This window comes from Macaca thibetana, chromosome 4 (genome assembly GCF_024542745.1).
Source record: "Macaca thibetana thibetana isolate TM-01 chromosome 4, ASM2454274v1, whole genome shotgun sequence".
NCBI lineage: Eukaryota > Metazoa > Chordata > Mammalia > Primates > Cercopithecidae > Macaca > Macaca thibetana.
In genome coordinates, this window is record NC_065581.1 from 11,088,581 (window position 1) to 11,115,826 (window position 27,246).

The following is a 27,246-nucleotide window of genomic DNA, read 5'->3' on the forward strand; positions in this document are numbered from 1 at the left end:
TCACTGCAACCTCCGCCTCCTGGGTTCAAGTGATTCTCATGCCTCAACCTCCCAAGTAGCTGGATTACAGGCATGCACTACCACACCTGGCTAATTTTTTGTATTTTTAGTAGAGACCGGGTTTCACTATGTTGACCAGGCTGGTCTTGAACTCCTGATCTCGTGATCCGCCCACCTCAGCCTCCCAAAGTGCTGGGATTACAGGCGTGAGCCACCACACCTGTCCTCATCTTAAGCAATTCTTAAAAGCCTTATGATTCTAACTCAAAAATCTTATTTTTAAGAACCATGGAGATGCAAATAGACAGTATCTAGCATATTGTGACTTTTGGTTACACGAAAATGGGTCAAAGTGCAGCTTGATTAAACTATATTGCTGTCCAGAATTCTTATTAACCCTGTGAGGATGACTTTGGTACAGGTGAATATATATGAATTAATTGACTTTTGAAAAAATCAATTTTTAAAGATTAAATTTGGTTTTAGAAATTTAAACTATCCTTAGATTAATACAGTTTTACTTAGGGTGATGTACATATTTCAAAGATAGTAGACTGAGGTAAAACGTGCTGATTACAGAAAAGTGTGAACAAATTTTGTAGGTTGTCTAGTTCATTGGTTTTCATACAATTTGCAAAGATGTGTTAAGAAATCAACTTAGGCACATTAGCAGTTTAGAGAGTTTATTTGAGTAAGGGTGATTCATGAACAGTCAGTGCCAAACTGCGAGCAACTGGGTCTTTACTGCAGAGGTACAAGGGGGAAACTTTTATAAGGTGCTCACAGAAGCAAGACAAAGAAAATACTTGGTTAAAGTAGAAAGGACCTAGTTAGAGGTTAGTTGGTGGTTTCTAATTGGTTAAGCTTAAGTTTTGTTTGGCTGTTTACACTGAGTTGAGTGTTAGTTTGCTTGGTGCTGGAACCTAAATGGTGGAACTGTTACCAGCAGCAAATCCGATGGGTCTGCAGCAAACTCCATCCTTGCCCCGCTGGAGGAGAGGAGGGAATTTGGCAGGGAGGCATAAGGTAGCCTGACAGTCCCAGGCTCAAGTTTTAGAGCAGGAGTGAAAGTTGTAGAGTAAGAACAAAAGGAAGCAAAGTGGGCTTGAAGAGAGCCAAGCGGGCGACTTGAGAGATCCAATTGCCCTGCTAGGCCCTTGATTTGGGGTTTTATGCATTAGCGTGGTTCCAGGATTTCCATTTCTCCTCCTCTGATTTTTTTTGGGGGCAGGCTGTCTGCATGCACAGTGGCCTGCCAGCACTTGGGAGGGGACACATGTGCAGTGTTTTTACTGAAGTTGTGCACGTGTTCACTGGAGGAGTTTTTCCCTTGCCAGTCAAGCCTTCCTAAAGGAAGGTCATATGCGACTTAAATGCCACTATTTTGCCTCTTAGGGGGCATGCTTGAGCCTGCACGCCCAACTCCTGAGATTTTATCAGGAAGCTGCTGATGACCAGCTTCAGGTGTTTCCTATCTATTGGGAGCCCATCTTTCCCTGGCGCCAGCTGCCATCCATTATTATGTTAGTGACACAGCTTAACAACTGCTTGACCATCACCTGATGGTTGCTTGACATTCCTGGTGAGGGGGCCCTGCCCTGCTCATGTCTGACTAGTGACCTGCTCCAACATTTCCTCCCCATCAAGAGTCCAAGACCCAATTATTTGGGAAAATGGACGAAGGTCAGTCTTCTTTAACTGCTTCCTGCTGACAGAGGGGCTGTAGTGGTTGTTCTGTGGGTCTTGGCCTCTTGCTAGCTGTCAGGGCAGGATGGCTCTGTGGATTGACAAAAGCCGTATCCAGCCAGATCCACAGGAGACGGGGCAGGATTTCGCCTCTGTTGTGTCCCACTAGTGAGCAGTCTAGGGGCCCTCTTTAGAAGGGTGACTCTTGAATATTGCGAGGACGGCATCCCGCACCGTTTGTCTGAAGCTTTATGGCCTGAAGACGAGAGGAGACAAATTGAGTTATTAGATTTAGGAGACATGGGCCAAAAAGGAGCAAAAGTAGGAGACTAACAAGTGGGCCTATAAAGGGAAGAACCCAAGAGAACCATTTCCAAGTTCCTTCCCAATTTAACCAACCCTGAGTGGCTCGTTCCCGTAAACTGGAGGCTTGATTTAGGAGTTGTCTGATGTTGTCTTGTACTTTTCCTGATTGATTCACCCAAAAGCAACATTTTTCATCTAAGGCCAAACAAATTCCTCCCTGTGCTGCCGTTAACATGTCTAGTCCTCGGCGATTTTGGAGGACTACGGCTGCTAAAGAGTCGATTTGTTCTTGCACGGTCGTTAAGGTTTTAGCCATGGTGTCAATGTTCTTGGCTATTTCCTTTGAGAGCTGGCTGTAGGTGAAGGAAGCTTTTGTGATTCCAGCAATTCCGGTTCCCGTACCGGCTAGAATGCCGAGTCCCGCGAGAAGGGGAATGAAATGGATTGCCCTCCTCACCCTGGGCAGCTGGGAATTCCCATAGATTGGTATTGGAAGAGAGAGATTGCCAGGGGCTATGAAGATGTCAGGGGTTACATAGCCTATGGTACAAGTTCCAGTCCAGTTAGTGGGGAGGCATTGGTGAATCGACTGGCCACAAATATAAAAGGCTCCTTGAGTTTTAAGGCATGTAGAGATATGGAAATGAAATAAGGGGGTGAGGGAGGTTCCAAAAAATTCTGAGACTGCTGATATGCCCAGGTAGCTGGTGGCTATAGTCATGCCTGCTAAGACTTGGATGCAGGGTGTTTGGCTCTGGTTAGCTCCCTTGGTTTTATTTTCCCAAAAAAGAGAATTTCGAGTTTGGTCCAATAGAACCCATTCTGCTGGAGAGCTGAGGTTGGGAATTTGCAGACATTGATTGTAATCAGCAGGCCGAAACCAGAAATTTCGAGTTCTACATGAGCTTGGGCGTCCCTGGCAAAACTGGGTGGATTTATCTAGCAAAGTTCCCTGAGGAAAAGTAATATTTGGAGGTTTGGGGAATCTTGGTTGATGGCGGAATTGGTTGTGGGTGTATGTTTGATAAGTCTGTTGGTTAGGATCTACAGTGAAAGTAACATTACAGACTGTACTTGGAAGAGTGCCTACATTTGTTCCATTTTTCCTTTTGGCTGTAACACAAATAGGGGCTTTTCCCATTAAGTTGATATTCGTAAAGATGGGTCCGAAAATGGGAGGTTTCTGGCGGATATCAGGGAAATCTTGCTTTACTGTTGAAAGAAGGCTGTTTGCAGGCGTCATCAATCCTTTCAGATTAGGGTCCCATTGATAGGAAATATGTAATTCCGCCTCTATGCTTGTCCATTCTCTGGGCGAGGCTGGATAAGCTGTCCCTGGCGTTTCAGTGGAAGAGCTAGTACATAACCAGCAATTGGTGGAGTAAGGGGATCCTGTACTTTGGAGCAGTTGCTGAGCTTTTTCCAATAACGGGAAATCAGGATGGCGGTAGGCTGCTAGTAAAGGAGTGAGAATGAGAACCAGCAGGAGCAGGCCCATGGTGACCTAAGAGAAACTGGTCACAAAACGAGCTGCCAATGGAACTCCTGCTGGTGTACAAGTTAGGGTTAAAATAGTGATAACAATCAGAGCAGTTGCCGATACAATTTCTAGTATTGGGATCACCTTACTTTGAGGCGAAGGGATGTTGGTGGGGCATTACTTATCTTTTTGTTTAAAGAGGAATTTTAGATCTTCCAGTGCCTCGCAAGTGTATTCTGGAGCTGAGGTTGCTGGTTCTGGCTCTGGTGTTTAAGGGCTTTTCCACGGCTTCACTTGAGTGTGATGGATCTAGCTGGCAATCTCCAGTACTGTAATGGCTGTAGGGGTAGATAATAGAATGGTGAAGGGGCCCTTTCAGATAGGAGTTTGTTGGGAATTTGGGGTTCCATCCTTCCAGACATTAATGAGAAGCTGTGAGTGTACAGGATATAGAGGTGGGGATTTTTCCCCTTCAGATTTTGGTTTGTTTGTAAACCATATTCCCAGAAAGCCTGCGAGAAGCCTGCTAAAGAAGAAACGTAGTGGGTGACTTTGGCAGTTTCTTCAGCTAGTAATGTCAGAATATAGGAATGGCCTACCATATAAAGCCTTGAAGGGGCTTAATTGCAAGGGAGCCTTAGGGGCAACAAATCAGAAAGAGGGCTAAAGCTAAGAGGTCCACCCATGGCTGTGCTGTTTCCTCGCAGAGTTTGTTGGGGATATGTTTGAGGGTTTGGTTATTTCTTTCCACTTTTCCTGAAGATTACAGTCTCCTGGCAGAGTGAAGCTTTATGTCCAGGGCACTACTAACCTGTTGAGTTAATTGGGAAATGAAGGATGGACCTTTGTCACTCTGCAATGACCTGGGTTGCCTGAACTGAGGAATGAGTTCCTTTAGGAGGAATTTAGCTACCTCCTGTGCCTTTTCAGTCCTTGTGAGGCAGGCTTCTACCCATCCTGTGAAGGTGTCTACACAGACCAAGAGGTACTTACACCTGCGGTGTGCAGGCAGCTGAGTGAATTCAGTCCATCTGCCGGTCCTCTGCAGGGTATGTACCTCTCCTTTTACTGATGGAGAGGCTTCCCCGTATGGGGATTATTTATAGTGCACAAAGTGCAGGCTTGACAAACCTGTTGAATAGTTTTATTTACTCCTGAACACCCATTTACAAATTTGCCCTAGACTGTCTTTTCTAAAGTGGCGGGAGTCCTGTAAACTCTTGATGATTTCCATTGGAAGGTTTTAGGTAGACGGAAAAGTTCTCCCAACCTATACCATCCATTGGTTTCTTTTCAATACCCATGTTGGGTGGCCCAATCTGTTTCTTCCTTAGTGTATTGGAGAGAGAGCAGTTGCATTGGAGAGAGAGAGGAGCAAGGCCCCCATGAAGGTATCTTTTGAGATGCCTGTCTCTTTAGCTGTTTAGTCATCTAACCTGTTTCCCCATGTAATTTCATCGGAGCCCCTTTGGTGTCCTTTACTGTGCACTATTGCCAATTCCTGGGGCAAATGAACAGCCTCCAATAGCTCTAAGATTTGAGGCCCATACTTAATTTGAGTATCTGGAGCTGTTAGGTACACCCTCTCCTTCCAGATAGCCGTGTGGGTGTGAAGCACCAGAAATGTGTATTTGGAATCTGTATGTACTCTTTTTCTTTCCCCTAGTTTAAGGCTTTGGTCAGCGCAGTGAGTTTGGCTAGATGCACAGAGATCCCCGGGGACAGAGCTTTAGCCTCTATAACTTGGTGAAGGGACATTATAGCATACTCTGCATAGCTAGTTCTATCCCTGACAAAGCTATTCCCACTTGAAAACCATATGTCATCTGGATTATCTAGGAGCTGATCTTTTTAGTCTTCCTGGCTGGCATAAATTTGGTTAAGTATCTCACAACACAAATGTGGTATTATGGTCTCCTGGTAGTGGCAGTAAGGAAACTGGGTTAAGGGTGGAACACTGCTCAACTATTACCTATGGGTTTTCTAACAACAAGACTTGGTACTTTAGGAGTCTGTTTTCAGACACCGTGTATCCTCTGTCTGCAAGGAATTTAGTGTTTTGGACTAGATGTTGGATTCCCAGTTCTCTTGTTGGGGAGCAGATTAACAGGTTGTCCATCTATTGTAGGACACACTCTCTCCTCTCAAGACTTAGGTCCTGCAAATCTCTAGCTAGGGCTTGCCCAGACCAGTGGGGACTGTCTCTGAAACCTTGGGGAAGCACTGTCCAGGTGAGCTGTTGACTCCTTCCTTTTCATTCTCCCACTCAAATGCAAATAGAAATTAGGAGGATGGGTCGAGGGGGAGATACAAATGAACGAGTCTTTAAGGTCTAAGACTGGAAACCGCTGAGCATCTGGAGGTTGGGGAAGAAGTACGTAAGAGTTGGGGAGCATTGGGTGTAGTGGGACTATTTATGATTCGCAGGTCCTGGACCAGCCTATGTTCTTCGTTGCTCTTTTTAACAGGTAAGATGGGGTGTTACAAGGTATTAATAATCCATGTTTTTGAAATTTTTCAGTGAGAAGCTGAAATCCCTCTTTGGCCTCCAGCTGAAGAGGAAACTGCTTTCTACAAGGATAGCTAGAAGGATTCTTGAGCTGAATTACTATAGGCATTGCCGTTATGGCCTCCTTTCCTGTTATTCCTGAGGCCCAGACCTCTGGATCAATGGAAAGGTCTGTGAGCAGTTCATCCTTGTGTATGGTTTCCTTGAGGCGTAAGATTGCATTTGAAAAAGGGGGTGTTGGCCCTGGAGGAAAGGTTAACTGAGCCCCTAGTCTGAACAAAATATCCCTACCCAAAAGGTGTGTAGGGTATTCTGGCATCACCAGAAATGAATGAGAAAAGATGGTTTTCCCCCATGGGCAGCACAGAGGAGGAGTAAACCTCCAGGTTATGAGCACTTCATATTCTCCCAGGAGGGTAATTGCCTGGGAAAAGAGGTAAGCACTGAGCAGGCAGCCCTCATGTCCAAAAGAAAACTTACAGTCCTGCTAGGCACATCCAAGGCAGCCCTTGGCTCTGTCCCTTCAGTAGTGATATTTGATCCAGGAGCCAGCTGGAGCGTAGTTGGGATGTCCTGAAGGCCTTTCATCTTTCAGGGTAGTCCTGTTTCCCAGTGGCCAAGCTTGTGGCAATTGGACCATGGAGAGCTGGGGGTGGGGGTCCCCACTGGTTTGGGCACTGCCTTCTTGTGTGGCCTGGCTCCCCACAGAAGTAGCATTTGGGCAAAGGGGTCTGCCTGGGGCTGGCCAGAGGTGGCTGGTGGGTTTGCAGGGCAGTCAGTAGTTGGAACTGTCGCTTTTCCTTTTGCCTGTCCTTTTCTTGAGCACTTTCTTCCTCCTCCTGGTTCTGGTTGTAAAAGACCAAGGAACCTACTTTGCAGATCTCACGCATAGAGGTACTGGGGTCCAGTGCTAGTTTCTGGTGTTTCCTCCTACTATCTGGGGTTGTTTGAGTTAGGGAAATGATCCTTTATGAACGATTGTCCTTCTAGTGGATCTGGGTCTAGGTTAGTATGTTTCACTAGGGCCTTTTCTAGCCTCTAAGAAAATGGTGAGGTTTTCATAAGGCCCTTCATCTGTTAAGGCCAATTTGTTACAGTTCACAGGCTTTGCTCTGCTAGCTTTCATTCCTTCTGTCAGACGGAGGGACTTGTGGTTCCTTGCTCATATACTCCCCTGGATATTGTAATCCCAGTTGGGGTTGACCTGGGGAACTGTGGTGGCCCCCACAGGGTAGCCACCAGGGTCAGTCATGTGCATTGTGTTTGCAAATTGTTAAACCGCCACTATAATGGAGTCACATTCTCCCTTAGGCAGAGTTTGTCCTAGTATGATTGAGACGTCCCTCCTGGTAAGTTCATATGTTAAGCCCAGTTTAGAAAACACTTTGATATATTTGTCAGGGTCCTCCATAAACTCCCCTAGTTCCATTTTAATTTGGCTCAGGTGTTGCACAGTGAGTGGAGTCTGGACTCTAGTGGGTCCACTGGGACCACTAAACCTCCTGAATGGGACATAACTTAAGGGGATGGTGTCCAGAGGATGGCCCTGGGTAGGGAGGAGAAGGCTTCTGGGAGACTTTGATATAATTGGGTAGAAGGGGCAGTGGGGCTTGAGCTCTGGATAAACCTGATGAGGGGACTCCTGAACCAATGGGAAGGGTTTGCATGACATGGCTGTGGATCTGTTTTACAAGCCTGACCTTTTCAGGGTTGTTTCTTAGGGCCATGAAGACCAGTACATAGGGGATTTCTGTCCATTTTCCCTGGTGGTAGCAAAACAAATCTAGTTGATGGATCATATTTAATTTCGTGCTTCCGTTTTCTGGCCAAGATTCCTGGTCCTAGAGCTTTTATTCAAGCCAGGCTGTGTTACAGAAAAAAGCCTTTTCCTTTTTAGGGTTTGGGAGTCAAACTTTTCCCAGTTCTTGAAGATGTATCTGAGTAGTGTGTCCTGTGGTATGGAGACTTGATTACCCATCCACAAAGAGAGAACAGAGGAGAGAAGGGAAAAAGAAGGCAACCCCTCCAATTTCCCTACTGTCTTCTTCCTGAACTTACAGCATACCAGAGTGGGTAGGGCGTTACCCATTCATCCATTTTTCCTTTGCGTCTGGCAGTGTCCCCCATTCATCCTAAGGGTTCCAGAATGAACTGGTGCTTACCAGGTACCCCAACCTTGGTCCCATCTTGTTTTATGGAGGCACAATTTGCAAAGAAAAGAGGCGAGAAGAGGGTGTCTCCCCTTGTTCTCTTAGTCCTCTGCCTATGGCAGACCACAATGAACAGGGTGCCCCCCGCAATTCATCCAAGGGGTTCTGGAATGAGCCAGTGTTAACTGGGTACCCCTACCCTGGTCCCATCCCCTTTCTGGACCAGCCTGCATCTGTGTTGCAGTGGTAGCCTGTTTTGTGTTTGTAGCCTGGAACTAGTCTTCATCTCTGTTCTATGGGTACTTTGGTCTCTTGCATCTGCCTCCCTGGGCGTCCTATATCCTTATCTCCATGACCTTATAGTGACTCTTGTTCAGAGCATTCTAGCAACAAAATGATTATCTCTTTTCTCAGATTCACATTTCCCATGTTCTTTAATTAGACAAGAAGCCTGTTTTTCTGCCAGTTGCTGCAAGGGGGCTGGCCTTCCCTCCCTTCAAATATAACTTTGAAGGTACTGATACATACTGAGAAGGGCATGGAGGTGATTAGAGGAATGGAGGAAAATTTGTATTTGGGATTCTTCATCCTCCCAGGGTAACATGCAGAACAAATGCTTAAATAGATAGAACAATCCTTCTGCTACAGGAGGAAGCAGGAGGAAGCAAGAGGAATACTCATGGAAAGCCTTCATATGCTCGCGGAAACAGCAGCCCTTGGATTTGAGAGCGCAATGTTTATTTGCCCTCCAGAGCAACCTCTGGAGGACTTGGTGTTTGGGATAAGGGCCTGCAAATGGCAGAGAAAGAATATTCCGTCCTCCCAAAGGGGTGCTAACTCAACAAAAAAGCAAGTGGGTGGGGTCCTTAAGGGCCACAGAGTGAGGTCCTATGCAAGCAAGCAAACCACTTCAAAAGCCAGTGAAAAACATGGCCCTGGAGCATCACAGGGATGAAAAGCATATGGTAAGTCATAAGGAGCTGGCAGAGCTGAGGTTCTGATTAGTGTCTGTCCCGGCAGTGAGCCAACAGACAGGGAAAGGGTTGGAGGTCGTCCGAACTGGTAGGGTAACAAGTATAAATATCAAGGGACATCCATAAGGGAGCCCATCTCTTGGTTGCCAGGCTAACACAGCAAGAGCTGTGGGTGCATGAGTAAGAAATAGGGAGTGTAGGTTTAAGGCAGAGAAGAAAGTTGCAGGGCATGCAAAGTAAGAACAGAGAAAAGGCAGACTTACCCCCAAGGCAGTTGGTCCAATGGGTGTGCAAGGTCATTTTGGAATACATACAGAGAAAGGAGAATAGGTGGTGGTGGGTTTTTGGGAAAGAGGTGATTTTAGTTGAAAAAGCAGAGGAAACCCCAGATACTACATGGTGGTAGGTTTTAGCCCTACCACGCTCATCAGCCTCCTGTCCAGGGGGGTCATTAGTGTCTCAGGTCTACTCAGTGCAGATTCCAAGGTCCTTCCCACCCCTGCAAGCCATCCTCAGGGTGAGCAGAGAGAGCAGCCAGGGGGAGCAGAGCCACTGTGGCTGAGAGGAATCGTTCTAGGGGTTGGTTAGTAAGCAGGAGAGTGCAAGAGAAGAAGGAAACCACATATAAGGGTTGAACGCCTCTAGCCAAAGAAGGCAAGGCGTAGAGATGTCTTACCATTAGGGAAGGTATCCGAGTCACTGCACCACTTGAGAGATCCAACTGTCCTGTTCAGCCCTTGACTTGGGGTTTTATACATCGGCATGGTTCCGGGGTTTCCGTTTCTGCTCCGTGGATTTTTGTCTTGGGATGGGCTGTCTGCATGTGCAGTGGCCTGTCAGCACTTGGGAGGAGCCACATGTGCATGTGTTTACTGAAGTTGTGCGCATGATTTCTTGAGACATTTTTCCCATATCAGTCAAGTGTTCCTAGAGGAAGGTCATATACTGGTTAAACTCTGTCCTTTTGCTTCTTAGTGCGCATGCTTGAGCCCACTTGCCTAGCTTTGGAGATCTTATCAGGAAGTTGCTGATCACCAGCTTCCAGTGTTTCCTGTCTTTTGGGAGACTGTCTTTCCCTTGTACTGGCCTCGACCCATTATTATTATTTTAGAGAAACAGTGTAACAACCGCCTGATCATCACCTGATGATCACCTGACATTCCTGAGGTGGGGGCCCTCTCCTGCCCTGCTCATGTCTGCTTGACTACCTACTCTAACAGAACCAGCTTAACCTAATGGCCTCCTGATTGAACTGCTTTCTTTTTTTTTTTTTTTTTTTTTTTTTGAAACATTCTTGCTCTGTCTCCCAGGCTGGAGTGCAGTGGTGCAATCTTGACTCACTGCAACCTCCACCTCCCGGGTTCAAGTGATTCTTGTGCCTCAGACTCCTGAATAGCTGGAATAACTGGTGTGCACCACCATGCCCAGCTAATTATTGTATTTTTAGTAGAGACAAGATTTCACCATGGTGGCCAGGCTGATCTTGAACTCCTGACCTCAAGTAATCTGCTGTCCTTGGCCTCCCAAAATGCTGGGATTATAGGCATGAGCCACTGCACCTGGCCCAAACTGCTTTCCATAAACATACAACATGCTTTTTGTGTTTGACTTCTTTCTTCCAGCATAATGCTTTTGAAATCTATTTGTGTTGTGTATATCAGTAATACATTCTTTTTTATTGTTGAAAGAGTATTCTATTGTGTAGATATACCACAATTTGTTTATCTATTTACTCATTGATGGATATTAAAGTGGTTTCCAGATTTTGGCTGTTATTATTATTATTATTGTTATTTTATTTTATTTTTTTTTTTGAGACAGGGTCTTGCTCTGTCGCCCAAGCTGGAGTGCAGTGGTATAATCTTGGCTCACTGCAACCTTTGCCTCCCGGATTCAAGCCATTCTCCTGCCTCAGCCTCCCAAGTAGCGGTATTATAGGCGCCTGCCACCATGCCTGGTTTTTTGTTTTTTGTTTTTTTTTCAGTAGAGACACGGTTTCACCATGTTGGCCAGGCTGGTCTCAAACTCCTGACCTCAAGTAGTCCACCCGCCTAGGCCTCCCAAAGTGCTGGGATTACAGGCGTGAGCCTGTAGTAATATTAGTAGTGGTTAGTAGTATTATTAACATTCAATTGCAAATCTTGGTGTAGACATATGTTTTCATTTCTCTTGAGTAGCTTCATAAGAAACTGCCAAACATTTGCATTGCCAACAGTCGTGTGAGAATTCGTTACTGCGCATCCATCACCAACTTTTGATGCTATTGTCTGTTTTTAATTTAGCCATTCTAGAGGATGGGTATTATACTTTTGATTTTTGTTTCCTTAATGACTAATTATTTTGAGCATCTTTTATATGTTATTTGCCATTCTTTCTACCTTCTGTGTAAATCATCTGTACAAGTTTTTTCTACTCATTTAAAAAATTGTGTTACTTGTCTTTTATCAAGTTGTAAACAATTCTTTATTCTGGATACAAGTTTGTTTTGTTTTTTTGTTTTTATTCTATCTGTTTTGCAAGTATTTTCTTCTATTCTGTAGCTTATCTTTTTATTTTTTTTTTTTTTCGAGATGGAGTCTTGCTTTGTTGCCCAGGCTGGAGTGCAGTGGCACAATCTTGGCTCACTGCAGCCCCCGCCTCCCAGGTTCAAACGATTGCCCTGTTTCAGTCTCCCCAGTAGCTGGGAATTACAGGCATGTGCCACCGTACCTGGCTAATTTTTGTATTTTTAGTAGAGGCAGGGTTTCACCATGGTGGTCAGGCTGGTCTTGAACTTCTGATCTCAGGTGGTCCACCCACCTTGGCCTCCCAAAGTGCTGGGATTACAGGTGTGAGCCACTGCACTTTTTTATTTTTAAATGTCATTTGTTTTGTGTTGTTATTGTTTGGTAAGTGCTGCTTATCAAGTTTTTAAGGTATGACATATAAAGTTATTTTTTTTTTTTTTTTTTTTTGAGACAGAGTCTCACTGTGTCGCCCAGGCTGGAGTGCAATGGCGAAATCTTGGCTCACTGCATCCTCTGCCTCCTGGATTCAAGTGATTCTCCTGCCTCAGCCTCCCAAGTAGCTGGGATTACAGGTGCGTGCCACCACGCCTGGCTAATTTTTGTATTTTTAGTAGAGATGGGATTTCACCATGTTGGCCAGGCTCATCTCCAACTCCTTATCTCAAATGATCTACCTACCTTAGCCTCCCAAAGTGTTGGGATTACAGGCAGTTGAAGGTAGTTTTACCTTTTCTTCCCAGTGTGTACATTTGTCTTTTCGCTTTTGCCTCATTGCACTGGCTAGGGCCTTACAATGTTGCAAGAAAGGAGTGAGAGCAAACCTTCCCCCCTATCTTTTGGAGTAAAACATTTAGCTTTTTACCATTAAATGAGTTATTAGCTGTAGGATTTTAATAGATATTCTTTGTCAAGTTTAGGAAGAAAACTTCCCCTTTGTTTCTGCTTTGTGGGGATTTTTCTTTTTTAAAAAAATCAGGAGTGGATATTGGATTTTTTTTTTTTTTTTTTTAATTTTTCTGTATTGAGATGGTCATGTACTTTTTCTCTTTTCCTTTTTTTTTTGTGACGGAGTCTTGCTCTGTCGCCCAGGCTGGAATGCAGTGGTATGATCTCAGCTTACTGCAACCTCCTCCTCCCAGGCTCAAGTGATTCTCGTGCCTCAGCCTCCTAAGTAGCTGGGATTATAGGCGTGTACCATCACACCCAGCTAATTTTTGTATTTTTAGTAGAGACAGGGTTTCACCGTGTTGGTCAGGCTGGTCTTGAACTCCTGACCTCAAGCGATCCACCCACCTCGGCCTCCCAAAGTGTTGGCATTACAGGCATGAGCTACCACACCCGGCTGTATTTTTTCTCTTTTAAGTGGGGGGGGGGGGGGGGGGGGGGGGGGGGGGGGGGGGGGGGGGGGGGGGGGGGGGGGGGGGGGGGGGGGGGGGGGGGGGGGGGGGGGGGGGGGGGGGGGGGGGGGGGGGGGGGGGGGGGGGGGGGGGGGGGGGGGGGGGGGGGGGGGGGGGGGGGGGGGGGGGGGGGGGGGGGGGGGGGGGGGGGGGGGGGGGGGGGGGGGGGGGGGGGGGGGGGGGGGGGGGGGGGGGGGGGGGGGGGGGGGGGGGGGGGGGGGGGGGGGGGGGGGGGGGGGGGGGGGGGGGGGGGGGGGGGGGGGGGGGGGGGGGGGGGGGGGGGGGGGGGGGGGGGGGGGGGGGGGGGGGGGGGGGGGGGGGGGGGGGGGGGGGGTTAACATGATGGATTATGTTGCATTTCGAATGTGAAAGAACCCATTCCTCAGATAAACCTGCTTTGGTCATGACATGTTATCCGTTTTCTATACTGTAGGAATTAATTTAGTAAGCATTTAAGATGTTTCTGTTTATATTCATGAGAAATACTTGTGGTTTTCTTAAGCACCCTTGTCTGGTTTTGTCATAGTGTTAATGCAGACCTTATTACATGAGTTGGGCACTGTTCCTTTCTTTTGGATTTTTGGGAGCATTTACATACAATTGGCATATTGGTTTTCTGTTGCTACATAACAAATTGCCACAGATTTAGCAGCTTAAGACAACACACAGTTATTAGATATCAGTTTCTGTGGATCAGGAGTCTCCACTTGGCTTAGCTGGGTCCTTTGCTCCTAAGGCTGCAGTCGGGGCCTGACTTCGTTCGTTTCTGGAGCTTGGGTTCCTCCTTCAAGCTTATGTGGTTGTTGGCAGGATTCGGTTCTGTTGAGTCCTGTGACTGAGGACTCAAGTTGGCTCACCTCTTCATGCCAGTTGAATCTCTGACACCAGGGAGGGTCCCAATCCCTCTTTTAAGGTTTTTACCTAATTGAGTCAGGCCCACCCGAGGTAATTTCACTTTTGAATAACTAAAAAATAACTGATTGAGACCTTAATTGTAGTTTCAAAATCCCTTCGTCTTTACCAAATAATATAACCTAATAAAGGGAGTAACTGTCCCATTACCTTTGCCATATTCTGTCTTGTCTTGTCTTTTCTTTTTTTTGACAGAATTTCACTTTTGTTGCCCAGGCTGGAGTGCAATGGCTCGATCTTGGCTCACCGCAACCTCCGCCTCCTGGGTTCAAGCGATTCTCCTGCCTCAGGCTCCCGAGTAGCTGGGATTACAAGCATAGACCGCCACACCTGGCTCATTTTCTTGTATTTTTAGTAGAGATGGGGTTTCTCCATGTTGGTCAGGCTGGTCTCAAACTCCCAACCTCAGGTGATCTGCCCGCCTCGGCCTCCTAAAGTGCTGGGATTACAGGCGTGAGCCACCATGGCCAGCCTCCCTCCCTCCTTCCCTCCCTCCCTCCCTCCCTCCCTTCCTTCCCTTTTTCCTTTTTTTCTTTTTTTTTTTTTTTTTGAGACGGAGTCTCGCTCTGTCGCCCAGGCTGGAGTGCAGTGGCCGGATCTCAGCTCACTGCAAGCTCCGCCTCCCGGGTTCGGGCCATTCTCCTGACTCAGCCTCCTGAGTAGCTGGGACTACAGGCGCCTGCCACCTCGCCCGGCTAGTTTTTTGTATTTTTTAGTAGAGACGGGGTTTCACCGTGTTAGCCAGGATGGTCTCGATCTCCTGACCTAGTGATCCGCCCGTCTCGGCCTCCCAAAGTGCTGGGATTACAGGCTTGAGCCATCGCGCCCGGCCCCTTTTTTCTTTTTTGGACAGGGTATCACTCTTTCACCCGGGCTGGGGTATAGTGGTGTGATCTCTGCCCACTGCAACCTCCGCCTCCCAGGTTCAAGCGATTCTCGTGCCTCAGCCTCCCAAGTAGCTGCTACAGGCATGCACTACCACGCCCAGCTAATTTTTTTTTTTTTTTTTTTTTCTAAAGATGGGGTTTCGTCATGTTGGCCAGGCTGGTCTCAAACTCTGGGCCTCACGTGATCCACCTGCGTCAGCTTCTCAAAGTGCTGGGTTTATAGGCATGAGCCACTGCTCCTGGCCAGCTTTGCCATGTTCTGTTGGTTAGAAGCAGATCAGTTTCTACCCACACTCAAGAGGAGGAATCATATAAAGATTACACAAAGGATTGACTCATTGGGATTACTAGAGTGTGTCTGTCACATTTGACATAATTTCTTTTGTAAATGTTTGGTAGAATTCATCTGGGCTGGGACTTTTCTTTTTGGAAAGATTTTCAACTACGAATTGAGTTTCTTTATTAGATATTTGGCTATTCCACTTACCTGTTTCTTCTTGAATGAACTTTCTTTTTTTTTTTTTTTTTGAGACGGAGTCTTGCTCTGTCGCCCGGGCAGGAGTGCAGTGGCCGTATCTCTCAGCTCACTGCAAGCTCCGCCTCTCGGGTTCACGCCATTCTCCTGCCTCAGCCTCCCGAGTAGCTGGGACTACAGGTGCCCGCCACCGTGCCCAGCTAGTTTTTTGTATTTTTTAGTAGAGACGGGGTTTCACCGTGTTAGCCAGGATGGTCTCGATCTCCTGACCTCGTGATCCACCCGTCTCGGCCTCCCAAAGTGCTGGGATTACAGGCTTGAGCCACCGCGCCCGGCCTGAATGAACTTTCATAGTGTTTTTCAGGCACTGTGTCTGTTTACTCTGAATTGTATAATTTACAGGGATAAAGTTTATAATGTTTCTTAATTAGCCTTTTAACACCTGTAGGATCTGATATTGGTTATTTGTGTCCTTTCTTGTTTGTAATTGGCCTGACTAGAGGTTTATAAATTTTATTGATCTTTTTCCAAGAACCACCTTTGGTTTGATATTTTTCTCCCTATTGCTTGTCCATATTCTGTTTCATTGGTTTATGCATATATCTAGATATCTTTCCTTCTGCTTATTTTGAGTTTAATTTGTACTTCTTTTTCAAGTTTCTTATGGGGAAAGCTTGGGTTATTGATTTTAGACTTTTCTTATTTTTAAGAAAATAGATATTTAATGATAATTGTTTCTTTTTCTTTTTCTTTTTTTTTTTTTTTGAGATGTAGTCTTGCTCTGTCGCGAGGCTGGAGTGCAGTAGCGCGATCTTGGCTCACTGCAACCTCCGCCTCCCGGGTTCAAGCGATTTTCCTGCCTCAGTCTCCTGAGTAGCTGGGACTGCAGGTGCCTGCCACCACGTCCAGCTAATTTTTGTATTTTTAGTAGAGATGGGGTTTTACCATGTGGCCAGGATGGTATCGATCTCTTGACCTCATGATCCGCCTGCCTTGGCCTCCCAAGATGTTGGGATTACAGGCGTGAGCCACCGTGCCAGGCTGACATTTAATAATTGTTTCTAAGTATTGATTTTGACTTTTAAATTTTTATTCAATTCAAGATATTTTCGAATTTCACTTGTGATTTCTCCCTGGCACCATGGCTTATTTAGAAGTATGTTGTTAAATTTTGACTATTTTTTCTTTTCCAGATATTTTGTTTTCAGTTTCTAATTTGACTTTTTTATGGTCACAAATGTATTTTGTATGATAAAATTTAGGAGGGTTTACTTTTACATTTAATGGGACTTATTTTACGATAGAATATGGTTTATCTTTTTTTTTTTCTTTTTTTCTTTTTTCTTTTTAAGACGGTCTCTCTCTGTCACCCAACTGGAGTGCAGTCGCAAGATCTCTGCTCACTGCAATCTCCGCCTCCCGGGTTCAAGCAATTCTTGTGCCTCAGCCTCGCAAGTGGCTGGGATTGCACGCCCGGCAAATTTTTGTGTTTTTAATAGAGATGGAGTTTCACCATGTTAGCCAGGCTGGTCTCGAACTCCTGAACTCAAGTCATCTGCCCACCTCAGCCCTCTAAAGTGGTGGGATTACAGGCATGAACCACCACCCCTGGCCAGTATATGGTTTGTCTTTGTGAACATCGCATATATAATTGAAAAGAATGTTTTTTCTGCTATTGATTGAAATGTTCTATATATCTCAGATCAGTTTGGTTGAGGGTTGCTTGGTACTTTTGTGAAAGGGCACCAGCAGCTTTTGCCATACAGTAGCTACTATATTATATAGTAGGACTCTTCAGAGCAAACATTGAACTCTGTAATGGATCAATTGGTCAAATTAATTAAATCTTGGTAGTTTTGGGGGTGGGATTGGGACAGGGAGAATAAAAGTTGATTTGTTTTGAGTATCTACTTTGTGCCAGGTGCTGTTTTAAGGCATAGTGAGCACACTGGAAAACTGATTAAAGCATACATTTCCTTTCCTTAAGAAACTTGTGTCTCATAGGGAAAGTGATCAGTAGTATGGATGATGGAAGTGAGCATGAGGTGCTAAAGCAATTATCCAAAACAGGTTATATTGAAGTAATAGTATTGTAGAATGATCTAAAAATTATATATTAGTAATGCTTAAAATTCTCAGTTACAGCGGTAGTAGTCTCATGTCTGTATTGTTTGCCTTAGAGGGGAGGAGGTTGGAGCCTATGAAATGGTAACAGTGCTAATATTTGATGAGTATTATGTTTTAGGCATTCATTTTAGCTTGTTACATGTATTAACTTTTAATTACCGCATACTCTTTGAGAATGGGTGCTGTTATTCACATTTTATAGAACAGGAAACTGAGGCACGTAGAGGTTAACTTGCCAAAGTCAGAAATAAGTCACTGAGTTTTAGGATTCATGGAAGAACATTGTGGTCTAACATGCCTCTGAGATATAAGAAATTATGGTGACAATCCAGTTGATAGATACAAGGATGTGATCTAGGATAGAGAATGGCGCTAGGAATGTAGAGAAGGAGACAGATGTGAGAGGGTTCATTAAAATAAAATCTGCAGCACTGGGATAAGATAAAGTGGGAACAAAATGCTGAAGAGGAACTCTTTTCTGCCATAGAGATGGGGAGAGAATATAGTTCCCCCAAAGAGCTGTTGGATGGAGACAGACAGCAGACACATGTGCGTGTGCTCTCTCTCTCAGCCTCTCTCAATCTCTCACTCACTCGCTGTTTTTGAGATGTCTTCAAACTAGCCAGGTAGAAATTCCCTCTTGAGGTTCAGGAAAGTGGAAAGTGTGGATGAAAATTTGGTCCTCATCATCTGTAATAACGATGATATTTGGATCCATGGCAGTGTTGTGATCACCAGAAGAAGAGAACAGAAAGAGAGAAGAGATTTTAAAAGGCAACTTGAAATGTCTTATGATTATTGGATAGAAAGGCTTTGGATTTGTTAGGTACTATGGCTCAAATTTGTGTTGATTTGGTAGTGGCAACTCCAGGGGCTTAACTCCTAGCATTGCCTAGTGTGTCATTGAGAAAGGGGTGTGCAGTAGAGGGAGAATTTTAAGAATTAGAAGAGCTTGGCTTACTTGGTTTAGTCTGCATTTAGGACTTGGACATACTATCTCACAGATGAGCCTTTGCTGCCTTCAGAGTAAAATGGAAATAAAGTAATAAGATTGAACGTGGAAAAGAGCTTTTTATAAATGTGAAATCTGTATTGAGCCAGTCAACTAGCTACTTAGATAGTATCATGAAGGTGAGATTATATAACTCCATTGGAATGATTCCACAATTTACAAATACAAGAATTTGTGGTTATACCGCACCTGGGCTTTTGGACTGAAAATACCTTGGGTAGTGTGTCTTAGTCTGTTTGGGCTGCTGTAACAAAAATACCATAGACTGGGTAGCTTATAAACAACGAAAGTTTATTTCTCATGGTTCTAGAGGGCTGGAAAATCCAAGGTCAAGGTACTGGCAGATTTAGTGTCTGGTGAGGGCCTGCTTCCTGGTTCATAGATGTGTCTTCTCACTGTGTCCAAACATGGCAGAAGGGGAAGGAGGGAGGGAGCTCTCTGGGGTGTTATTTTAATAAATGCATTAATCCCACTCATGAGTCTCCACCCTATGGCCTAATCACCTCCCAGAGGCTTCACCTGCAAATGCTATCACATTGGGGATTAAATTTCAATATATGAATTTTGGGGGCACACAAACATTCAGACTATAGCAAGTAGCAAAATGGTATTCTCATTCTCTAGATAGTGCTTTGTGTTTTAGTCATACTGTCACCATGAAAATCTGAGAAGTTTGATACACTGTTAAGATTCATTGCTGTGTCTTATGTAGCTGGCTGTCTTCAAATGTCATGAGTCACTGTGTGCCTTTATTTTCTTATTTAGAAAATGGGAATAATGATTGCTGGTCTCATTCAGATGGATTGTGTACAAGCACAATGATTGAATGTAAAAGCACTTTGTGAACTGATAACTGTATAATTGAAGGTGAAATTACACTTCTCCCCTAGGTTTGTGGTGTGTTGATGGTGATGGTTCATCACTCAAGTTCATCTATCACAACCCTTCTGCTGCCAGCATGTTTATCTTACATAGAAAACAATTTACAGTGTGTTTAATGAAATTCATCATTTGAACAAATGCTTAGTTATTGGCACACAGAAGTGAGTACTCTTTTGCTTATCTCAGAATACACACCCTCTTTTGCTTACTAGTTATTCTGGCATACAATGCCAGACTGAAGCAAGACATAAACTTCCTTTTAAGCTGAAAAACTGCAAAGCTCATTTTAACAGTCAGTGTATTATGGACTGTCCTTTGCCCCTCACCTCTCCTTTCTTCTCACTCTACTGTTTCTGTCTTACTAAATCCCAGGACATGGTTCTAGACCCATGCCCATAGAATAAGTGTTAAGAAGTTTCTGATATGTGCCTTTTGGGTCTGGGTGGGAGGAATTGTATAAGCTATACTTCTGTAAGAAGTCCGCTGTAGGCATGCAGGGTGCAATTGGTAAGTCTTTTTCAGAAAAAGGCTGCCTGGGTTTTAGTGGTTTTGCTTCCTTCATTCCCCTCTCCCCCAAAATACATATGCACACCTGGGAGAAGTTAGTCACTAGGGCCCCGAGTCCAGATTAGGTTGGTCTATATTTATGGTTATACAGGTGCCTCTCCCCCTCCCAACACACACACCTGCATACACACCCCTCTCCTGGTATTTGGTGCTCTCTTACCAATATCATGTAAAGAGTGATGCTTTATTTTCTATTACATAACTTTCCACTTGTCTTCTCTTCCACTCATTGTTTACAAGAGAATGAGTTCTGAATGCATAAGTGCTGTATTAAACCATTCTATTAACTAGACATAATACAGTTCCACTTGGAGCAAGATACAGTCATTCTTTATGTCCACTACTGACTATCCATTATGTCGGTCATCATATCCATGGTCCTCCTGCAGCATTGCTCCACTTATCAGCAATGTCTGGCCAGTTTCTTTGTTGCTCCCCTTACATACATACCTACACTGTCTCACTAGTAAATACTGATTTTGCATTAAGCTGTGTTTTCTCAAGTATAGTCTTCTCAGGTTCTCTGGTCAACTGTTGTTCTGTCTATCCCCCATGTACACCCCACTGCTAATCTTTTTCTTCTTTTCCTTGGCCAGTCTCCACAATTGATTGGCAGCAGCACTCATGCTTCTTTTTCACTTCTTTTTGTCTTTTCCAAGGCTGCATGTGTGTCAGAATCATCTAGGGAGCTTAAAAACATGAATCAGCACAATCCCTGGAGACTGATTTTGGGATATCTGGGATGAGCTCTTGGCAATCTGCATTTTCTAAAAACTCCTCAGCGGATTTCGAAGTCTGTATGATCCCTCTTGTGAGGGTGCAGTGTGGTAATCACATACCTTTAACTCAAATCATTGCACTGGATAATAATTTTGAATTCGCCTTACTTTTATAGGTGTTCTTTTCCCTAAAAGGGAAAATACGACTCCTGTCCTCTTGTGACCCTACCTTGCCCCGACTCTGAGTAGTTCCTCTGCCCTAGAGGTGGAGGGCTTTTTGCAGTGTGGACCAAAGTTTAGGCCTATCCTCTTGCGAGCCCACCTTCCCCTGACTAAGTAGTTCCTCTGCTCTAGAGGTGGAGGACTTTTTGCAATGTGGACCTTTATCAAAGGTCAGGCCTGTGTTTTAAAGGAATTGGGGCAGATTCCAAGAAGATTGAAGGTTTTGGTTAGACATTATCTAACAAAATATTATTGCCTGCCTGGTTTTTTTTTTTTTTTTTTTTTTTTTTTTTGAGATGGGGTGGCTCCCATGATAGAGGCCATCCTCCAAGAGCCTATTGTCTAGTAAAGGTGGAGGAGATATCAAGATATTACTGGGCATCTTTTCCCAGACTATTCCCTCCACTCCCCTTTAATCTCAAAAATCACCATGTCAGCTGGGCATGGCAGCTCACACCTGTAATCCCAGCACGTTGAGAGGCCAAGGCGGGAGGATCACTTGAACCGGGAGTTTGAGACCAGCCTGGGCAACAAAGCAAGACCCTATCTCTACAATAAATAAAAATTAAAAACACTCATGTCCTCTCAGGGATGGGCCCTATATTCATGTTCACTGTACCTGCTCCTGGGGCTAACGCTTGAACTCAGAGATTCTACGTTGTGTTTTTTCTAAGTTTGTGTTTTAGAAAGCTGGGGGGAGGAGGAGCAATCTACAGAGAGAAGCATAGAGGAAAATGGAGCCAGTATGCAGAGAGAAACAGATCATGCTGAGCAAATGACCTCAGTTCGTGAGAACCTTCTCCTAGTTCTCGTCCCTCGTAAGGGCGCTTCCTCCCATGCTCTCTGAGACACCCACCTCTGTAGCTTTTAGTAAATTCCCTTTTTGTTTAAGCTGTCTTTGGGATTCTCTAACTTGAACTAAAAGCTGCTTTATTAAAATAACAAGAGATGAACTATGTATGTGACTTTCTATTTCGTGTTACATTTGTCATAAGATGATTACAAATACCATAGCTGAATAGATTTGAGCCCTATTAGCAGCAAGGAGTGTGGCATACCAGAAGTGTGTGACACAACGGTTTAGTTCAACTGAATAACAATTTGGCCGTTAGATGATATGTGCAAAGCATTTTCTTACAGTTCTTGTCTCAGAGTTTTAAAAGTTAGCTATTATTATTTTTATTGTTACATAATAATCATACATATTTATGGAGTAAATATATTTCAATACATAAATATAATGTACCATGATCAAAGCAAGGTATTTAGCATATCCATCAACTCAAACTTTTACCATTTCTTTATGTTGGGAACATTTCAAATCTTGCTATTTTGAAATATACAATAAATTATTGTATGTTTTTTATTTTTGTGGGTACATAGTAGGTATATATAGGGAGTACATGAGATATTTTGATATGAGCATGCAATGCATAATAATCACATAAGGATAAATGGGGTGTTCACTACTTCATACATTTATCCTTTGTGCTACAATTCTTTTCTTTTAGTTATTTTTATAAATATACAGTAAGTTATTGTTGACTGTGATCACCCCGATGTGCTGTCAAATACTAGATCTTACTCATTCTATCCCAATATGTTTTTGTACCCATTAACCGTTCCCACTCCCTGCCCCTTCAATACCCTTCCCAGCCTCTGGGAACTATCATTATACTTTCTGTAAGTTCAGTTGTTTTAATTCTTAACTTCTACAAATAAGTGAGAACATACAAAGTTTGTCTTTCCGTGCTTGGCTTTTGTCATTTAACATCCTCCAGTTTCATCCATGTTATTGCAAGTGACAGGATCTCATTCTTTTCTACGCCTGGATAGTATTCCATTGTGTATATGTACCACATTTTAAAAATCCATTTGTCTGTTGATGGACACCTAGGTTGCTTCCAAATCTTGACTATTGTGAATAGCACTGCAGTAAACATGGGAATGTAGGCATCTCTTCAGTATATTGATTTCCTTTTTTTAGGGGGGTAGGTGGGGAAATACCTAGCAGTGGGATTGCTGGATCATATGGTAGTTTTATTTTTAGATTTTTAAAGGAACCTCCAAATTGTTCTCCATAGTGGTATTACTAACTTATGTACACAGTGTTTCCACCAGCATTGTACAAGGGTTCCTTTTTTCTCCACATTCTCACCCAGCATTCATTATTGTCTATCTTTTGGATAAAAGCCATTTTAACTAGGTGAGATGATATCTCATTGTAGTTTCGTTTTGCATTTCTCTGATGATCAGGGATGTTGAGCACCTTTTTATATACCTGTTTGCCATTTGCATGTCTTCTTCTGAGAAATGTCTATTCAGATCTTTTGCCCATTTTTAATTGAATTATTACATTTTTTTCCTATAGAGTTGTTTGAGCTCTTTATATGTTGTAGTTATTAATCCCTTGTCAGATGGATAGTTTGCATATATTTTCTCCTATTCTGTCGGTTGTCTCTTCATTTTATTGGTTGTTTCCTTTGCTGCACAGAAGCTTTTAAACTTGATGGGATCCCATTTGCCCATTTTTGCTTTGGTTGGTTGTGCTTTTGAGGTATCACTGAAGAAATCTTTGCTTAGACCAGTGTCCCAGAGAGTTTCCTCAGTGTTTTCTTATAGTAGTTTCATAATTTGAGGTCTTAAATGTAAGTCTTAAGCCGTTTTGATTTGATTTTTGTATATGGTGAGAGATAGGAGTCTAGTTGCATTCTTTTGCATATGGATATCCAGTTTCCCCAGCACCATTCAAGAGGCCAACCAGTTTTATACCTTCAGGTGATTTCTTATCAGTAATGTCCTTTTCTTTCAGGTTGAAGAACTCCCTTTAGCACTTCTTGTAGGACAGGTTTGGTGTTGACGAAATCCCCTAGCGGGAAAGTCTTAATTTCTCCTTCATGTTTGAAGGATATTTTTGCTTAATATACTGTTCTAGGATATTTTTTTTTTTCCCTTCAGCACTTTAAATATGTCATGCCATGGCCAGGCATGGTAGCTCATGCCTGTAATCCCAGCATTTTGGGAGGCCGAGGCTGGTGGATCACCTGAGGTCAGGAGTTTGAAACCGGCCTGGCCAATGTGGCAAAACCCCATCTCTACTAAAAATACAAAAATCAACTGGGCATGGTGGCGTGCACCTGTAATGCCAGCTACTTGGGAGGCTGAGGCAGGGGAATCACCTGAACCTGGGAGACAGAGGTTGCAGTGAGCCGAGATAGTGCTACTGCACTCCAGTCTGGGCAACAGAGTGAGACTCTATCTTAAAAAAAAAAAAAAAAAAAAAAAAAAAAGCCTGGTGTGGTGGCTCACGCTTGTAATTCCAGCACTTTGGGAGGCCAAGGCGGGTGGATCCCTTGAAGTAAGGAGTTTGAGACCAGCCTGGCCAACATGGTGAAACCCCGTGTCTACTAAAAATACAAAAATTAGCTGGGCGTGATAGTGCACACCTGTAATCTCAGCCACCTGGGAGGCTGAAGCAGGAGAATTGCTTGAACCTGGGAAGTAGCGGTTGCAGTGAGCTGAGATCATGCCATTGCAATCCAGACTCCAGCCTGGGTGACAGAGTGAGACCCTGTTAAAAAAAAAAAAAAAAAAAAAAAATGCCTTGCCACTTTCTCCTGGGGTTTCCACTGAGAGGTTGACTGCCAGACATGTTCAAGCTTCTGAGTATCTTATTTGTTTCTTTTCTCTTGCTGCCTTCAGTATCCTTTCTTTGTCCTTTACCTTTGGGAGTTTGATTATTAAATGCCTTGAGGTGGCTGGGCGCGGTGGCTCAAGCCTGTAATCCCAGCACTTTGGGAGGCCGAGACGGGCGGATCACGAGGTCAGGAGATCGAGACCATCCTGGCTAACATGGTGAAACCCCGTCTCTACTAAAAAATACAAAAAAAAAACTAGCCGGGCGAGGTGGCGGGCGCCTGTAGTCCCAGCTACTCGGGAGGCTGAGGCAGGAGAATGGCGTAAACCCGGGAGGCGGAGCTTGCAGTGAGCTGAGATCCAGCCACTGCACTCCAGCCTGGGCGACAGAGCGAGACTCCGTCTCCAAAAAAAAAAAAAAAAAAAAAAAAAATGCCTTGAGGTAGTCTTCTTTGGGTTAAATCTGCTTGGTGTTCTGTAACTTTCTTGTACTTGAGTATTGATACCTTTCTCTAGGTTTGAGAAGTTCTCTGTTATCTCTTTAAATAACTTTGTACCCTAATCTCTCTCTCTACCTCCTCTTTAAGGCCTATAATTCTTAGATTAGCCCTTCTGAGGCTGTTCTCTAGATCTTGTAGATGTACTTCTTTTTTCTTTTGTCTCCTCTGACTGCATATTTTCATTTATTTTATTTATTTTGAGATGGAGTCTCGCCCTGTTGCCCTGGCTGGCGTAGTGGCGCAATCTTGGCTCACCACAACCTCCGCCTCCCGCGTTCAAGCGATTCTCCTGCCTCAGCCTCCCGAGTAGCTGGGACTACAGGTGCACGCCACCATGCCCAGCTAATTTTTGTATTTTTAGTAGAGATGGGGTTTCACTATGTTGGCCAGGCTGGTCTCGAACTTCTGGCCTCGTGATCCGCCTGCCTCGGCCTCCCAAAGTGCTGAGATTATAGGCGCGAGCCATGGCCCCCAGCCCTGGCTGCGTATTTTAAAATAGCCTGTCTTCAAGGTCACTGATTTTCTTCTGCTTGATCAGTTCTGCTGTTGAGAGGCTCTGATGCATTTTTCAGTATTTCAGTTGAAGTTTTTAGCTCCAGAATTTCTTCTTGATTTTAAAAAATTATTTCAATCTTTTTGTTAAATTTATCTGATAGGATTCAAATTCATTCTGTTATCTTTAATTTTGTTGAGCCTCCTCAAAACAGCTATTTTGAATCCTCTCTCTGAAAGGTCACATATCTCTGGGAGTGGTCTCTGGTTCCTTAATGAGTTCATTTGGTGAGGTCGTGTTTTCCTGGATGGTCTTGATGCTTCTGAATGTTTATTGGTGTCTGGGCATTGCAGAGTTAGGTGTTTATTGTAGTCTTCACAATCTGGGCCTCTTTGTACCTATCCTTCTTGGGAATGCTTTCCAAGTATTTGAAGGGACTTGGGCATTGTGATCTAAGTCTTTGTTCACTGTAGCCATGTCTGCATTAGGAGGCATCCCAAGCCCAGTTATGCTGTGGCTCTTACAGACTTGTAGAGGCACCACCTTGGTTGTCTTGGGTAAGATCCAGAAGAATTCTTTGGGTTAGCAAGCAGAAACTCGTGTTCTTTTCCCTTACTTTTCCCAAAATAAATGGAATCTCTGTCTGTGCTGAGCTGCCTGGAGCTGGGGAAGGGGTAACACAGTCACCCCTGTGGCCACCACAGCTGGGACTGTGCTGAGTCAGACTCGAAGCCAGCATAACAGTGGGTCTTGATTGAGGTTCATGGTGACCACTGCCTGGCTACCACTTACGTTTCCTCAAAACCCAAGGGCTCTACAGTCAGCAGGTGATGAATCCAGTCAGGCTTGTGTCCTTCCCATTAGGGTGGGGTGAGTTCCCCGCTAGCTGTCTGGGAGCCAGGGCCAGGAGTTGGGAAACTTACAGATTTACCTGGTGCTCTCTGTTCTACTGCAGCTAAGCTGGCACTGAAGCTGCAAGACAAAACCCCTCCCAGTCTTCCCTTTCCTCAGAGAACTGTTTCCTTGTGGCCACAACTGCCCTAGGCCCACAGGGACTACTGTCTTCCAACCACCAGTGTTCACTTGAGGCTCAGTGTATTAGTCCCCTTTCATGCTGCTGATAAAGACATACCTGAGATTGGGCAATTTACAAAATAAAGAGGTTTAATTGGATTTACAGTTCCATGTGGCTAGGGAAGCCTCACAATTATGGCGGAAGGCAAGAAGGAGCAAATCCCATCTTACATGGATGGCAGCAGCCAAAGAGAGAATGAGGAAGACGCAAAAGTGGAAACCCCTGATAAAACCGTCAGATCTCGTGAGACTTATTCACTACCAGGAGAACAGTATGGAGGAAACTGCCCCCTGTGATTCACTTATCTCCCACTGGGTCCCTCCCACAACATGTGGCAATTATGGGAGTACAATTCCAAAAGAGATTTGTGTGGGGACACAGCCAAACTATGTCACTCAGTTAGCTTGTGGTGAGATTTGGGTGGGGACACAGCCAAACCATATCACTTAGTTAGCTTGTGGTGAATGCTATCATGACTTAGTCTCTCCTTCAGGACAGTGGACTTCCCTCTGGCCCAGGGCAGGTCCAGAAATGCCATCTAGGAGCCAAGACCTGGAACTGAGGACACCAGGAGGCTGCTTAGTGTTCTGTCCCACTGTAGCCGAGCTGGTACCCAAGCTGCAAGACAAAGTTCTCTTCACTCTTTTCTCTCCTTTCCTTGAGTAAGAGTTTCTCCCCATAGCCACCACAGCTCAGAATGTGCTGGGTCACATCTGAGGCCAACATGGCT

The 27,246-nt window shown here is 44.5% G+C and overlaps 2 protein-coding genes across 2 annotated transcripts in view; one reads left to right on the forward strand and one right to left on the reverse strand.

Annotated features, from left to right (window-relative positions):
• SMIM13 (small integral membrane protein 13) overlaps positions 1 to 27,246 on the forward strand; it is a 44,154-nt gene that overhangs the window by 6,122 nt on the left and 10,786 nt on the right. The window lies entirely within an intron of this gene.
• On the reverse strand, positions 667 to 10,061 carry ERVFRD-1 (endogenous retrovirus group FRD member 1, envelope). The gene is made up of 2 exons (XM_050789586.1): positions 9,782 to 10,061; positions 667 to 3,810 (listed from the first exon to the last, which is right to left on the reverse strand). The coding sequence occupies exon 2, from the start codon at positions 3,488 to 3,490 to the stop codon at positions 1,877 to 1,879; it is 1,614 nt and encodes a 537-aa protein (XP_050645543.1). The 5' UTR covers positions 3,491 to 3,810; positions 9,782 to 10,061; the 3' UTR covers positions 667 to 1,876.

What these genes read in the sequence shown, in the direction of transcription:
- ERVFRD-1 (XM_050789586.1), bottom strand. Translation starts at nt 3,490, where the DNA reads ATGGGCCTGCTCCTGCTGGTTCTCATTCTCACTCCTTTACTAGCAGCC.